Source organism: Triticum dicoccoides, chromosome 7A, assembly GCF_002162155.2.
Source record: "Triticum dicoccoides isolate Atlit2015 ecotype Zavitan chromosome 7A, WEW_v2.0, whole genome shotgun sequence".
Taxonomy (NCBI): domain Eukaryota; kingdom Viridiplantae; phylum Streptophyta; class Magnoliopsida; order Poales; family Poaceae; genus Triticum; species Triticum dicoccoides.
The window spans coordinates 89231296-89247348 of NC_041392.1; the positions used below are offsets into that span (position 1 = coordinate 89231296).

Sequence of the window (16053 nt, forward strand, 5' to 3'; positions counted from 1 at the left end):
GCGTAAATTCGCCGCCTGGGGGCAAACCGGCGCTAAAATCAGCGTAGGGACATTCAGATTCCCAGCCGCCGGCCCCAGGGTTGCTCCCAGAAGGCTTTTTTTAAGGAATTCGGCTAAAGTTCAACAAACGGGACAAAGATTCGGCTAAAATTCGGCGAACATGACATTACTTAGGCGACCTACATAGTTTTTCACATAGCAAAGCGAAGTACTTTAAAAAAAGGGCCGCAACTATAACTACGGGCCGAAGAACGTGCTGAGCGCGGCGAAGTCGCCGTCGTCGCCACCATCCTCGTCGTCCTTCTCCTCCTTGACGCGGCCGCCCCTGCTGGACCCCTGTCCGGCGTCGCCCTGGCGGACCGGTGGCGGCGGCGCGTCGTCGTCGAGGACGACGACGCCTCCCTTGTCGCAGGCACAGCGCCAAGCGGTGAACTACTCGTAGGCACGGCACTGGTGCTTCAACTCCCTCTGCGCCCAGTCTTCATGCACCCACTTCAAGGCCGCCGCGTCGTCGAGTTCCTCCTTCACGCCGCCGGCGAGCCCAGGCTCCGTCTTCACGGCGGCGAGCCCCGGCTCCGTCTTTGGCTTGACGTAGTGGGGAGGAGCTGAGGAGGAGGTGCGCTCGCCGCTGTGACGCCCGGATAATTAGGCTACAGTAATCCCTCGTTAATGATGCCACGTCACCTCTATCACTGTAGTTAATCTCGGGTTAGTTCAAAAACCGATTCAAAATTCAAATTCTAAATCAAGTCAAACAATTAAAGTTTTCAAATATTAAAACTAAAATGTTCGTTTTGTGCCAAATAATGCATAGGTAATTATGGTGGAGAGACCACACTTTTATAAATTGTTTAAATACTCTAAAATGAATAAGATGTAGCGAGAACAATTATTTAAATGCTTTTAAAATAATAAACAATTACAAACTAACTTATTTTAGGTGCCAAGTTAATTGTGGTGGTGGCATATTTGCTCATACTAATTTAGGTACAACTAATGTATTTTATAAAGGGAGTGTCTAGGTCTCAGTCGACTGAGACTTCGCGAAGTCTCAGTCGGCTGACGTCATCGCATGCAGATTAGGCCTGTTAGGTAGCTCTGTTTCTGCTGGGTTGAAACGGCTTAGCACCTGGGCTTATTTCGTTTCCCCCCTGTTTGTTTGTTTGTTACTTTGGGCTGGGCTTCTCACATTGTTTGTCGTGGTTGAGGCTGGACCAACAAGCTGCTACTGTTGTATGGGCTTTTTTGTTGGGTTTTTGCTGTTTGTCAGGCCTGCCGTACCTGTGTCCCCATCCCTGGACGCACCAAACACACAAACAAAAAAAGCAGAAAGCCCATGTGTAGCTAAAAGACAGGAAAACCTTTGCTCCTCTGTTAAAACCCTGAACCCCCACCCTCCCACCATGAGAGAACACACCAGTCCTCACCCCTCCCATCTTTCCCCTCCTTCCTCCCCGTCCCTGCCTCCCCTACCGAACCCTAGTGTAGGTGGCGGCTGTTCTTGGACATGAAAGAAGCAGATGATGAAGATAAGAATAGGGATAGGGGGAAACAAACTCACCAGGGTGAGTTTGTGCGTCCATGGATCCATCTGCAGCTCCTTTCTTTTTCAATTCTCCTGATCTTGTTCCCTTCTTCTTTTTGGATCTGAAAACCTTCTGATTTCTTCTTCTCCCTTTGTTTTTCTGCAGCAATTTTGGAGCAGTATGGAAATTTCCTGATGGGCACGCAGGTTTGTCTCTAAGATAACTTCTTGGGAGGAAAACTCCATCTTTGTCTCACATGTTGTTCAAAGTTTCTCTGAAGAAAAAAATGAAGAAGAAAAGTGTAGTATATTAGAAACATGTAGTATGTTAGAAGCATGGGTATTCAGTTGTTTGATGACATAAAGGATAATAATTTCCATGCTGCTACTATTTTTGTGTATGTCCAACACACATACAGTTCAGGACACACTAAAAAAAACATGTAGTGCGCTTGTTTGTGGACAGAGAAAAGGTTGTATGCTTGTTTTGGACAGAGAAGTTGAAAATTTGCTGTTGTTGTTGACACTTTTTGAATATGATAAACTAATGAACATGGTTCTTTGCATGAGACAAAAAAAGAAAAACATATGTCATGGGAATTGATGTTGTACAGCTCCCTACAGAAACATGTATATGAGCTGTTTTGATTTCATGTTTCAGGGCAAAAAAACAAAATTACCTAGGTGTAAAAATTCAGCAAATTCTTATACATGCCCCCTCCCCTGAACAAGTAGTGTCCCATGATTACCCGAGTACAAATACAGTGAAAACTGAACTTTTTTTTCAAGATCTGCTACAGTGGGTTGTATAAGAAAAAGCATATAGAAGCATACATGCCCCTGCCCCTTCTGGATCTATACAGAAAAATGGAAATGTACAGTATATGTAACATCTTGTTTGCTGACTACAGAAGATAGAAAATGTATACTCCAATCAGTCGTATACCAGTCCCGGTTGATCCAGTAACATCGGTTCATGTATGATCTATGTTTTTTTTAAAAGAACAACACCATTAGATTGTGAAAGAAAAAATACATCATTTTTTTGGTGTGGCCTCAAAAAAAGAAAAGAACTTAGATCATTACTCTCTATGTGCAGCAGCCATACGTTGGTGCCCAATATGTGCAGCAGCAACAAGCTGGGACGCGACTGCCATTTCAAACATCTTCAAGTCCATTTGCAATGCATGTATGTGCTTTCATGAAAAAATGGTAGCTTGTGCCCTCTTCAAGTCATGTGCTTTTCATGAAAAAACTTGTTCTTCTGCTATGTTGCAAACACTTATAACTCTGAAAAGAAGATAAAAAGAGAAAAGAAAGTAACTTATACTATTACGAAATTCTAACATGCAAAAAGGTGAAATGATGCATGAAATGAATTTTCTTGGAAGTGGTTACATGAGCTACACACAATTGTTGATGGCTGCTGATCAAGAGGTACTATAAGTGCCTTTATATTGTTGACTTTGACATGTATAGTGGAAACAAAAAAATGTTGAAAAATGTCAACAAATAAAATATAAACTACATAACATGTTTGTGGTCACAGGCTGGTATTGGTGGATCTCAACATTCTGGTCAACAACAAGGTTCTGGTGGCAGGGGGTTTTGTGAGGTACATATCCGAGTGCCCTTTCCCCCATGTGTGACAGAAAAAATAACAAAAAATATGCTTACTCTCTTATTCTTGTTGTTGCTGATACAGAATGACGCATACATGATAACTGAGCGGTATGGGCGTTTGCAAGGACAAGATGAGGGGGGCGAGCCAACAGGGAGGCAGCAAGCGGGAAATGTAGATGTGGGGGCAGAAGGTTTCCCTAGCTGGAGCTGGGATGGCAACACAGCTGAAGCGCACCAAGGTTGCAGCTACCAACCTAGATACAGAGAACAAGACAGCGATGATGGTGATTTTGACTTTGATGAAGGTGAGGATGACTTGGATGATGATTTGGATGATGAAGTTGCTGCTGGTTCAAGCCATGGACCTAGTTTCCCTGAGGACATGAGTCTTGATGGTGGTTTGGGTGATGATTCAGCAGCTGCTGGCTCCAGCCATGGCCCTAGTTTCACGGATGGCATGAGCTTCGATGATGTTTCAGACAATGGTAAACAAGCAGACACACATGGAAAAAATAAGAATGTCTGTGATTGTGATGATCAACAGGAAGGTGGGCCAGTGCAACAAGAAAATGTTGAACACCTGTCACAGGAGGACATACTCATGTTCATAGAAAGTGACAGTGTCTGTGTGGCTCAGGCTCAGACTTGCAGCCAAGAAGTACGGAGCTACCATGTGCCATATGTGGGCATGGTCTCTGATTCTTGTGATGCTGCCCATGCATTCTACAATGAGTATGCAACCATTTGTGGGTTTGCAATCAAGAAAGCAGGCAACTACCATGCAACTAAACCTGGTGGCAAGGCAGTGTCCCATTACATTTACAGGTGCAACCGCTCTGGTAAAGTTGTTGGCGAGGATGTGCTTGAAGAAAGGAAAAAACAGAGGCAGCTCAAGAAGCAAGAAAAAACAGGGATCCCCCCGCCTGAGAAGGCAAAAAGGAAGAGGAAAAACTTCATACAAATAACTGGGTGCCAGGCTAAAATGATTGCAACACTAAAAGGAGACAAATGGGTTGTCACGGTTGTTGACCTGGAGCACAACCACACCCTTAGCCCTCCAGACGAGAGCAAGTATCTCAGATCGCACAAGAAGATGACAGAGGAAGAGAAGTTGTTTATCAGGACATTTAACTCTGTACAGATGCCCACTAGGAAGATTATGGCCATTCTTTCTTACCTGCGAGGGGGTGATGCACCATACACTAAGAAATATGTTAGCAATGTGAGGACGGCAATAAACAGAGAGAATGACAAGGGAGATATGCTGCAGGTCCTTGAGTACTTTAGGAACAAACAAAAGGAAGATCCAAATTTCTACTATGCATTCAAAGTTGCTGACGAGGACATCAACAAGGTGTTGTGCATATTCTGGGCGGATGGCTACTCGAGAAAAATGTATGAGCTGTATGGTGATTGTTTGAGTTTCGACATGACATACAAGACAAATCGTTACAATATGTCGTTTGCACCGTTTGTTGGCATCACTGGACACGGGCTCAACTGCTTGTTTGCTTGTGCTATAGTGCACAACGAGACGGTGGACACATTTGAATGGCTTTTCGACACATTTCTGGACTGCATGCGTAGAAAAGCTCCTCTCACGGTCATTACTGACCAAGATGTGGCGATGAAGACCGCGGTTCCTGCTGTTTTCAAGGGTGTTGTTCATAGGTGTTATCTCTTCCACATAATGAAAAAGGTTCGGGAAAGATGTGTGAGAACCTTTTCAACACAACCAGACTTGTATGTTGACTTCAGCGACATCATGCATAACTGCCTGACAGAGGCAGAGTTTGAGACATTGTGGCCACCGATGACGCAGAAATATGGAGTAGATAATGTCAAGTACTTCAGGTACATGTGGAAGTACAGGAAGTTGTTTTTCCCAGTCTATTTCAAGAAAAGCGTCTTCCCTTTCATCCACTCGACTGCCAGGAGTGAAGGGACAAATGCCATATTCAAGGACAATGTAGGCTCAACATTCAGTGTGATTACCTTTTTGCGTGAGTATGAGCGAATATTGAAAGCGATGCAGGAGAATGAGAAGGAACAAGACTCTATTACCAGAACAACAAAGCCAACCTACTGGCTGGGCACTAACTGGAATTGCAGGCTGCAGAGAAGTACAACAGAGCGATATTCTACAGATTTCAGAAAGTTATAAAGTTTGCAAGCTAGTTGCATGTGGAGGAGGTTGAGAAAAACACAAGGTACGAGGTGTACAAGACACGGATGCTCACTGAGAAAGATTTTAGAATCCGGAGATATGTTGTCATTGTTGATATGCACAGAGAGGATTTTGCTTGCATTTGTGGAAAGTTTGAAAAAGATGGCGTTGTGTGCAGCCACATACTTAGGGTATTAACACACCTCAACTTGCTGGTGCTACCTGAGAAGTACTACATTGACAGATGGAGAGCCAAGCAAAGAAAAGACATTAGAAAACTCAGGTACGGCGTCCCTGAGGAGCTAACAGCAGGGGACCATCACCTTAGATACATGTTGCTGTCTAGCAGACTGAATGAAATGGCTTCGGATGCTGCGTCATCCAATGAAAAATATATGTATGTGGTTGGTGAAAGTGTGAGGATTGAGGCAAAGCTAGATGAGATGACTTTGGCAGAGGAACAGCAAAAAATGCAAGACAAGCATGTTGAGAGAGCTCCAGCCCCTACTATGGTCACGCCGCACCCTGATGGGTACGGGGAAAGTCTAAAGGATCCTGATGTTATTGCTTCGAAGGGGCGTCCACAAGAGCGTTACAAGACATTTTTGGAGAAAATACAAGCAAAACAAAAAATTGGTTGCAGTCATTATGGTCAGCATGACCATGTTTTTGCTTCGTGCACAAACAAACACATCCCCAGGTCCCAATTTCACAAGAAGACTACAGTCGGCAAGCAACCAACAGGTTTGCCTCAATCCTCGCACTTTAAAAGGACTACTACTTAAAATCTCATCACTCTGCTGCTGTCATTTGTTTGTACCTAAATAACTAAGAAAAAAAATCTTGTTGTCACAGGAGTCCCTGGTGCTTCAAAGGATAGTAGTAGAAAGAAACAAACAGGAGGGGGGCCAAAAGCAGGTGACAAACGGAGTGCATAGAAGGATACTACTAGTGCGCCTAGTGCCTCAAAGGGGATGCCTAGCAAGAAACAAACATGAGGGAAGCAAAAAACAGGCGAGAAGCGGAGCGCACAAAAAGATACTACTGATGCATCTTGAAGAAAGAAAAGAGTTGAAAGTTCTTTAACAATAAGTACATTATAAGGAGAGAAGATGAAAATTGTTGCATGTTTCTCTTCCTCTTTTTTTGCTTATGAACTGAAAACTCTGTTGCTGCGCAAATGATGGGAAACAATGTGGATAAATTACCTTGTTGCCGTTGGTCTTGATCTTTATGAGTGTTTCCTTGCATTATGAGAAAAATCCAAAATGGGCATTGTTTCTCCTCCTTAAGTTCATAAGTTTTTGGTGCCTGCTGTATGATCTTTATTAGTAAAATGACAAAATGCAGTAAAACTAAAAACTATATGAACAAAACTTGCTACCCTAGCTGGGATTCTGAAAGATGACTTCATACTTTAATATGTTTGTAAGCAAAAAATGAGTGCAGGAGTATACAGGAAAAACTCAAAAGATGAGCAAAAAGATTTTAGGTGGATCTGAACCTAAAAATATAGAGATCTAGAAACTTAAAGATGACTGCTGTACATTAAAATGAGTACAAAAAAGATATAAAAAGAGAGGGTGACCTTTGTGTCGTCATCTCCTTGGCCCTCTCCATCAGATGGAAAACACCAAAAAAGTATTGATGCCCACACGGGAAACATGAAAATTCATTTAAGCAAAATTTTGGAAAAGGTGCAAACATAAACACATGAGCAAAAACACTGTTATAGTTCCTGTGTTTCACCACATTACCGAGTGAAAAAGACCAAACTAGGGTAGAAGCACCTTCGGGAGCACATGTTTCCCAACCAAATAAAAAATAACAGAGGGGGCATATATATGTGTACAGCAACAAGAAAGGTGAACATTCTCTGTTCATACAAAAAATAGAAAAACATCTCGAAAATGTTTAACAATTGCTAACTATGTGTTTGATACAGCTCATCTTTCCTTTAATTTTGCTAATATGACTCTTGATATAGCTCCTCTTGTCATTGTGAGTGGTGTCTTTTAGGAGCTGTCAGCACTTTTTCATGTCTGCACGGGAGGATAAAAACACAGGGGGAAACTTAATAAAATCCTTTCACAAACATAAAGCAAAGGAATCTGAAAAAACCTGAAAAAAGCATATGGGGTTAACCTATAGGTGGAACTCCTTGACACGCTTCTTCTCGTCATCCAAAGTGTTGTAGTGGCTGAACATGAGATCAACAACATATCGGATCCTTGCATCTGGGACATCTTTTGGTGAAAAAACTATAGGGGTTGGATTCCTTGGCACCATCTCATTAGTTTCATAGTGAAAATGCCACAATCAATACTGAAAAGGACATACACACAAAAAAGGTACAGGTGTTTGTGAACAAAAATCACAAAAATGTATAAAAGAAGTTACAACAAAGCAAAAGGATTCAGGAAAAATAAAAGCGTAGATGTTTGGTTTCGTACTCGTTATCTTGTTGAGGGACTTTAGGGTAAACAGCAGGGAATGCATTGAAATCCATTGGCTGGAGCCGAGCTTCGTACCAAGTGCATATAAAGCTTGAGATCTGCCTCAAATATAAAAAATAAACATTTACTGATGTTTGCAAGAAAACTTGCAGACAATATAATTATCACAAAAACAAAAAACAATATTAAAAACCCTTGTACTTACAATCTTCTTTTTTATGTTCATATGATATGAGCTCTTCTCATCTTAGAAAGAATCCAGAAAATAAAACGTGCGACCCTTGATGTCGACGACGAACAGAAAGTAATGTTCCTCGTGTAGTGTTGGAAAGTACAACTTGTGTACATCCATTTTGGAGTTGATGCAGAAAAGGGAAAAATATAGATAACAAGTTAGTGTGTATGAAAGAAGGAAAAACACTAAACTAAATTATAGCTGAACTTGTGTTGTGGAAAAATGAAAAGAGGAAGTTTGACAAAAAAACCTTGTCTGACATCGAAAGATTATGTGCTTTTCCAGCTCCAATGAAACTTGTAATCAGTTTCTTCCTCCACCAAATTCTTGCCTCATCATTTTTCCATTTGCCCAGGAAATATTCCTTTTAAAGTTGTTGAATGATGAAATTTTTGAAAGGTAGGTAAGTACGATGACAGAAAAAATAAAAACAAGGGAAAAGCATCAAAAACAAACAGAGAGAAAAAATGTGGGGTTTCATTTGCTTACAGATGCAGTGTGGAAGAAATAGTGCTTGAGTGAGTTCCTAGGATGATTTTCATTAAATAGGTGACTGCAGTACACATTTATGACATAGGCCTGGACCCGGCCACCTATTTTTATCGAGTTACCCAACTGTCCAAATGTGGCGATGGTTTTGTCAATCAAAACTGCAGGTTTGCTGTACATATAGAACAAAAGGAAAACATGTCAGCTTGCAGGTTAGGCTTACGCACAAAAAGTCTTTACAGTGAGTATAAAGAAAAAAACATTTTGCAAAAAAGAAAATAGTGCATCTGAGAAAAAACTCACGATCCTTCAACATTGGCCAAGGATGTTATGTTCTCATACATCTTTCTCTCATGTGGCATTATTGGTCCCCTCTCGCTGCAGTCGTATGGTGAGCTACGGTACCTGCTTGGTTGGACAATCCTCTTTGGTGGTACATTTTCTTTTCCACGGAAACTGCTTGGCCTTCCTAACGAGATATTTGTATTGTAAAAATCATCAGTTCTGTTGACCAATGTGTTGCGCTCTTGCCTAAACATGTTTCCTCCATGAATTTTGAGTTGTCATGACTATACACATGGCACAGTCACCTAAACTCAGTCGATTGTAGTTTGACAGTGTCTCCTGAGTTGTTGGATTGTTGGCTTGCATTCAATTCAGTTCCTGTTGAGCCCACTTTAACTGTATCACCTGATTCACCAGAGGCATTGGTTATGATGCGGATCGTGTCTAGCAGAAACCCTTTAGCTTTGATGCAAGTATTTAGGTCTTCATTCTTCATATGGTTTTCGTAAGCGAGGAAGATATCCTCTTTGACCTGGTCCAAAAAAAAAATACATGATGCATCACAAAAAAGTGAAAACTCATAAAAAAGGCATAGGCTGTACATATAGAAACCGCATAAAAAAGGGTTTGCTTCAATGAAAAAAGCATGGGGTCACAAACCTTGTCAGACAAAGAATTCCCTGCAACATTGTTTATCGCTTTCCTGAAATTTGAATTCTTAATCGTACTTGCCCACTCAAAAGTTCCATCCTTATAGCAGGTTTCTGATACTTCTTTTATCTACAAAAATGCATATAGAAATAAAAAAGTGTAAGTAATTTAAAAATTAGAAAATGTTGCACAAAGGATGTCATGCTTTTGGATGTGAAAAAGAAAGGGAGGGTGAAAGAACTTACTGTCAGACATCCATACTTTCCATCTCTTCCAATGGTCATGTCACTTAAATGCTTGACCATATCTCCCTTCCAAACACATATCCTGGGCATCAAAGATGGGATTTGAATTGAGCCAAAATCAGTAAAATCAAGGCAACGGACCTGCAAAAAAACAAAAAATAAGGAAAACATTAGATTAGATGATATAGGACTACACCAACAAAGATAAACAAACACAAAAAATGGCTTAATCACATAAAAAGAACACATTGTATTTGAAAAAAAAGAGTGACATATTGCTAGGTGGTATATACATCCTCCTAGAGTCATCATTGTTCGGTTCTGCTTCAGCTTTTCCTTTTGGTATTTCTTTATATACATCAACTCCCAATCATGAACAAACCTGCACCAATTTAGTTGCTTGAGTTGCTCCACATTAACTAGAGCTCCCATATATTTGGTGCTTGGTTTAGTGTTTGCTGTCGGGCAGAGGAATGTTGATAATGCCACAACCAGGAAACAACGGATGATCTGGTCGTCAGACATTTCTTCGTTCATCAGCTTATTGCCAAAGAATTTGATTGTTGGGACTTCTGTCAACCCAAAAAGTGCAAGAAAAGCTTGTTTGCCAGCCTCTTCTTCTTTAGTGTTTATGATTGTTTCCCCTGAAGGAATCCCCAACACAAACTCCACTGACTGAGCATTCAGTGGAATGCTCTTCTTGTTGAAAACAATTGCTTCTGCTTTTGTGTCAACACTGTCAGCGATCCACTGCACAAACCCCCTGGGTACAGGACAGTCAACCAGCTCCAACAGATATCCGAAACCGCTGTTCCTAACAAGCTGGACCCTGTGGTGGCTCTTACACATGAAACTGACAATCTCGGAGAAGTATGGCGCGCTACACCGGCTGTAAGCTTTGGTCGCAATTCATCAATTGTGGCTTTGATTGTGTTTGGGTCAATCCTTGCTCTCTGCAGCAAAAAGAAAAAATATAGAAGGTAAGAGAAGGTGTGTGAAATTTTTTTGAGCTACACAACTATAAAAAGAATGGAACCGCAACTGAAGAAAAAAAGAAAAGAGCGGTGACGTACCTTCTTTTTTCGTTCCAAAATAGCTTTCCGATGTTCTTTCCTTTGAGCACTTTTAGTCAGCTAGCAAAAAGCAAAAAAAAAGAAAAAAATTCATTAGGGTGGAGCAAAGAAAAAAAGAGGCAACACAAATCATTCATTAGCTATTTTTTTAAACATCAAAAAAGAAGATAATCATAGCCTCTCTTTCAACATGTGTTGCCTAGTTAAAAACTTCATATATGAACTAATAACCTTGGAAAAAGAAAAATTCCATATTTGTATATAAAGAGTTACACACCACCGTCAGAACTTCTTCATACAGCAAATCGTCTGATGCTTCAGTGTCGGTGATCTCGACATCATAGCCTCTCTCATCTAAATCAGTATCTTCCACACACTGATGTCTCCCTTCTTCATTCCTATCATTCCCAGGCTTCCCTTCTTCATCTTCAATATCTGTACCTGGGTATGGCTGTGTTCACAGAAAGAATGCATATGATACATTAGTGTTGCATAGTAACATGTATCTTTTGCAAACATACTCTAGGCCAAAAAAGATAAATAGCAAAAACAACAAACATATGTTGCAGGGTAACTTCCCTTGTTTGCTAATGCTTAACGAAAAACCAAGCACTAGACATTGTAAAAAAGCATACAAAAATGGGTGATTGCATTTAACATACCACACTGTTCAAGCAATCTCTTGTTAAATATCTACTCTTCTTCATATGATCCTGTATGAAAAAAAAGAAAATGTTGAGATTCATCACAAAATGTACAAAAAAGGGTTAAACTCAAAACACAGATAAAAAAGATCGAGTGCGTACAGTTTTAAGCTGTTGACCTAACCCTTCTTTCAAGGAGGCCTCGGTTTTACTTCCGATCTCGTCTTCAGTCTGCTTGCGGGCATCCATCAGACACTGCTCATAAAAAAGAGAGGCAGTTAGCTAAAAAGAAAAGGTGGATTTAACACAAACACAAAAAGAGAAAGATAAATGATCACTTGATTCCCTCTCAAAAACTTTACTATGCAGTTAGCTAAAGAAAAAAATTCTGCACCAAAATCATTCAAAAAAGTTATGCATCAGAGACAAGGATTATGATCTTGAAGTCTAAATTCAGATAAGGAAAGTGAAAAGCACATCGATTATGATTGATTCGGTTAGTACTGCAGGGTTGAGAAAGGTGCTGCTGAGTGAGATGCAGTAAGGCGAAAACAATACTTAATAAGAGTAGCAGGTTTCTTTTTTAGTGTGTGAGGAAAAAGAAGAAGTACAACTAGCAGGTGGTTAAAGTCACAGCCTGGTTCGCGGTGTGGACATCCGATCACAAACCACAAATGCTTGTCGCGCCACGCGAAGCATGCACGCGCGCAGACCCCACATTGGCCGCTGCCGCCCACCCATGTATCCCTCCGTCGCAAGTACTAGCTCAGCTCAGATTTGTGTGAGGGAATGGAGTCTGGCTAGAAATGCCTAGAAACAGTACTATGTATAACACGACACTAGCCCAGCTTGATGTAGAACACCACATTGGCTCAAAACAAAAAAATCAACTATCTCAGTATGCCAAATGCCTCAGAAAAAATATTCAAACATGCATTTGGCAAAAATACTTGTTGCAAGCAGGCAAAAAAATAATTGAACAATACATCAGAGACAACCAAAGTACGACTAAAAGCAACAAAAAACATGCCCAAAAAAATCGTCATCTCCACAAACTCCATCCCAGAATCTATATTCACACCATATATCCCCTAGTGGACAAACAAAACTAATCCGAGACAATCCATTCACAAATTTGAGATTCATTCCAAAAAGCCCGACATAAAACTGTGGTACAAAAGTGAGGATGGTTGATCCATTCACATATTGCTACTAGTAAAACTGGTAAAGGGAAACACTCCCAGATTTTCTTATGGAAATGTAAAACATTAATACTCTGTTTGGGTAGTTCATACAAAAAAATGCACTACAGATCCAACACATTCCATGAGTTGGAGAGAGGAAGCTAAAAAAGCAGAGCAGATTTTGGAAAAATAAAAATGTGGAAAAATTGTCGTTGAAAAAGATTAGGAGATGCATTAATTAGTCATGATGATCAGCAGCAAAAATCGCAGATTAACTACAGTGGTCGAAAAACTACAGATGCATTAATTAACTGGTAAAAAGGAAACACTCCCAGATTTTTCTGTACATAGTCATATTTTTCTTCTTCTGATTAGTGATTTCTAGTTGATACAGGAAATTAACTAGCTAGCATAGGAAGCTAACTAGCTGCATTGCCGTGGCTCTGTACTGTTTGCTGAAGTTTTAACTAGCTACTACATGAAGTTTCTTAACTAGCTAATTAATACAGCAAAGTAAACTGTCGAAATCACCCATGTCTATGTACTCTTGTTCATGCTAGGATGAGGGCATCTGCAAGTTGCTAGCTAACTTAGGTCTGATTAGGTCTGAAACATCCATAGGTTGCTCTGAAGAAACTCCAGGAACAATAGACAACACGGTTCAATTAGCTGGCTCTGAACACCGTTCTTTCTGAAAGAAAACATGAAAAACATATAATAGTGTGATAACATGAGGCACACAAAGATTGTTTGTGTGTTGTGTAAGCCTCCGCACCCTCCTCAAGAGACACAGAGAGATAGCTAAAAACCCATCAACTACAGTGGTCGAAAAACTAAGAGGTCCAGATCACTTGCACGGGAGTACTACAGGAGGATTGACCACTTACAAACAAGTTGTTTAAGTCTTAAGTAATTCAGACATGCCTACTAACAGTGAACTTGGATACTTGTAAATTCACAAGAACGGATATGAGTACTGACAGTGAACATAAAATAGATTGACGCTCTCATGAAGCACAGAAAAATTCAGTCCTACCAAAAGTTCCCCATCCCGCTGGCCGGGCGCGGCGCTGGCCGGGGCGGTGCCGGACAACCAAGCAGAACACGGCCACACTACCCCTGCCCCCCCTTCTTGTCGGACAAACACCACCGGCGTCCACCACTCTCATGGCGGACCACGACAGTTCCCCCATCCCGGTGCCCAACAGCGCAGGCACTGGCGAATCCTCCTATTGCGGCGGCTGCACACAACAAATCCAACAAACTAGAATCGCTCCGACCGGAGAGAAGCACAAGCTCAAGCCGACAACACTAATTCACTGCCTCATGTTCGTGATTTGCGGAGAAAAAAAGCACACGAAAAACACAAAGACGGTGATTCTCAACAAATCCCTCTTCTAGACTTGCAAATCCCTCTCGGAATCGTGATTCTGAACAAATTATGAACCATAGACTGCAGAAAATGGACATCCACAGCTCGATTATGCCTCACGTACACGCAACAGGGGCGGGATTTGGGGGATGGAGGGGAGAGAGGGGAAAAGGGACCGGAGCTCACCTCATCAGTGGGGAGCGAGGACTCTGGAGGGGCGCCGCCAAGCATCTCGCCGCGGGCGTCGACGAGCATCTCGTCGCCGGTGACTTCCACCGCGGGAACCTTGGATGTGACCGCCCCCGTGATGCGGCTTCCTTCCTCTCCCTTTCTCTCTCTCTCTCTCTCTGTCTCTCGATTCAAACAGTGCCATTGGCTGGTCTCTAGAAGAGATGTTGATCCTGGGTCCACATTGCAGAGAATGAAAAAAGGAAAAAAAACAAATATTAGACTACTCGCGCGATGAGATGCAATGCAACCAAGACTCGAGTAAGTGAGAAACAAATGAATCACTTACAGAAATCTTCTGATGCACAAAAATGTAAGATAGATATACACTAACAGAATAAAAAATGACCGAGGATCTGAATAAGTAACTCTTCTCTATTTCAATATGCTCCTTTTTTGAGAAAATGAACTCTACTCAAAGATTAAAAATTTACTTAAATCCTTGGGAAAACAAAAAAAAATGCAAAAAAGAAAAAAGGACAAAAAGTATATGATTTCAAAAAATATATAAGAAAAAAACACATAGCGAGGGTGAAGGCATTTCACGGGGGGAGTTTCCCCCTTTTGACCAAGCAAAAAAGTTCTAGTTGCGAAAAAATGTTTGTAGAAAAAGACATGTAGTTTCTTCTCGACGCCGCAACCTCTGACAAAACAAAGCCCCACCTCCGACCAAGTTAGAAGATAAAGTAGTTTCATGTCCTGGTGTGGGATATGCAACTGGACCTCCTCTCTTTCTTTGTCGCCCTATCTGAGAAAACAAAGACCCCTGGTTGCAACTAAGTTGGAAAGACACTAAGTTACGACCATGCTAGAAAGACATGTGGGTTGCATGAGTTTATTTGGACATGCAATGCAGTTACGACCAAGCTAGAAGACATGCAGTTGCGTGCTTAGTGTGGGACATGCAACTGGGGCCCCCATGTCTCTCGACGCCGCGCCCTTCTGACAAGAAAAAACCCCTCTAGTTGCGACCAAGCTAGAAGAAGTGCAGTTGCGTGCCTGGTGTGGGACATGCAATTGGGGCCCCCATGTCTCTCGACTCTGCGCCCTTTTGACAAGAAAAAATCCCTCTAGTTGCGAACAAACTAGAAGACATGCAATTGCGTGCCTAGTGTGGGACATGCAACTAGGCCCCGTGTCTCTCGACGCCACAACCTTCAGAAAACTAGAAGCTGCCCCTCGGGCAACCAACAAAATGGAAGTCAAGTTGCGACCAAGCTAGAAGACATGCAGTTGTGTACTTAGTGTGGGACATGCAACTGGGGCCACCCGTGTCTCTCGACGCCACAACCCTTCTGACAAGAAAAAAGCCCTCTAGTTGCGAACAAACTAGAAGACGTGCAGTTGCGTGCCTGGTGTGGGACATGCAACTAGGCCCCATGTCTCTCTACGTTGCCCCATTCGACGAAACAAAAAGGTACCCCCCTCCCTGAGCTGGGACCAGAAAACTAGAAGCCACCCCTCGGGCAACCAACAAAAAATGGAAGTCAAGTTGTGACCAAGCTAGAAGACATGCAGTTGCGTGTGTAGTGTGGGACATGCAACTAGCTCCTCATGTCTCTTGATCCCGCCCCCTCCGACAAAACAAAGCTCCTCCTAGTTGCGAACAAACCAGAAGACGTGCAATTGCATGCTTGGTGTGGGACATGCAACTGGGCCCGATGTCTCTTGATGCCACCTCATTCGACAAAACAAAAGATACCCCCACCCCCGGGTTGCGACCTAAAAACTAGAAGCCGCCTCTCCGACAAAGCACAAAAAAATGGAAAGTAAAGTTGCGACCAAGCTAGAAAGACATGCAGTTGCGAGCCTAGTGTGGGACATGCAACTGCCCCCCCCCATGTCTCTCGATGCCTCACCCTTCTGACAAGAAAAA

The 16053-nt window shown here is 41.9% G+C and overlaps 2 protein-coding genes and 1 long non-coding RNA gene across 3 annotated transcripts; 1 reads left to right on the plus strand and 2 right to left on the minus strand.

Moving 5' to 3' along the window:
- Positions 1-70: 70 nt before the first annotated feature.
- Positions 71-8250, minus strand: LOC119329448. Its single transcript, XR_005159535.1, has 8 exons — positions 7977-8250; positions 7769-7869; positions 7461-7640; positions 6904-7357; positions 6524-6626; positions 2612-2815; positions 1562-1800; positions 71-692 (listed from the first exon to the last, which is right to left on the minus strand). It is a non-coding gene; the product is annotated as an uncharacterized LOC119329448 (long non-coding RNA).
- On the plus strand, positions 2895-5318 carry LOC119329446 (protein FAR1-RELATED SEQUENCE 5-like). The gene is made up of 2 exons (XM_037602490.1): positions 2895-3140; positions 3231-5318. The coding sequence occupies exon 2, from the start codon at positions 3243-3245 to the stop codon at positions 5310-5312; it is 2070 nt and encodes a 689-aa protein (XP_037458387.1). The 5' UTR covers positions 2895-3140; positions 3231-3242; the 3' UTR covers positions 5313-5318.
- Positions 8251-9438: 1188 nt separating the features above from the next.
- LOC119329447 lies at positions 9439-14279 on the minus strand. Its single transcript, XM_037602491.1, has 8 exons — positions 14136-14279; positions 11556-11648; positions 11412-11462; positions 11027-11200; positions 10750-10809; positions 9970-10629; positions 9677-9817; positions 9439-9560 (listed from the first exon to the last, which is right to left on the minus strand). Exons 1-6 carry the CDS (start codon positions 14202-14204, stop codon positions 10360-10362), a joined length of 717 nt encoding a protein of 238 aa, XP_037458388.1. The 5' UTR covers positions 14205-14279; the 3' UTR covers positions 9439-9560; positions 9677-9817; positions 9970-10359.
- Positions 14280-16053: the final 1774 nt, after the last annotated feature.

What these genes read in the sequence shown, in the direction of transcription:
- LOC119329446 (XM_037602490.1), top strand. Translation starts at nt 3,243, where the DNA reads ATGATAACTGAGCGGTATGGGCGTTTGCAAGGACAAGATGAGGGGGGC.
- LOC119329447 (XM_037602491.1), bottom strand. Translation starts at nt 14,204, where the DNA reads ATGCTCGTCGACGCCCGCGGCGAGATGCTTGGCGGCGCCCCTCCAGAG. An exon ending in ATGAAGAAGTTCTGACGGTG is followed by an intron (nt 10,810 to 11,026) that starts GTGTGTAACTCT and finishes GCTTTTTGCTAG; the next exon opens with CTGACTAAAAGTGCTCAAAG. An exon ending in TTTTGGAACGAAAAAAGAAG is followed by an intron (nt 10,630 to 10,749) that starts GTACGTCACCGC and finishes TTTTTGCTGCAG; the next exon opens with AGAGCAAGGATTGACCCAAA.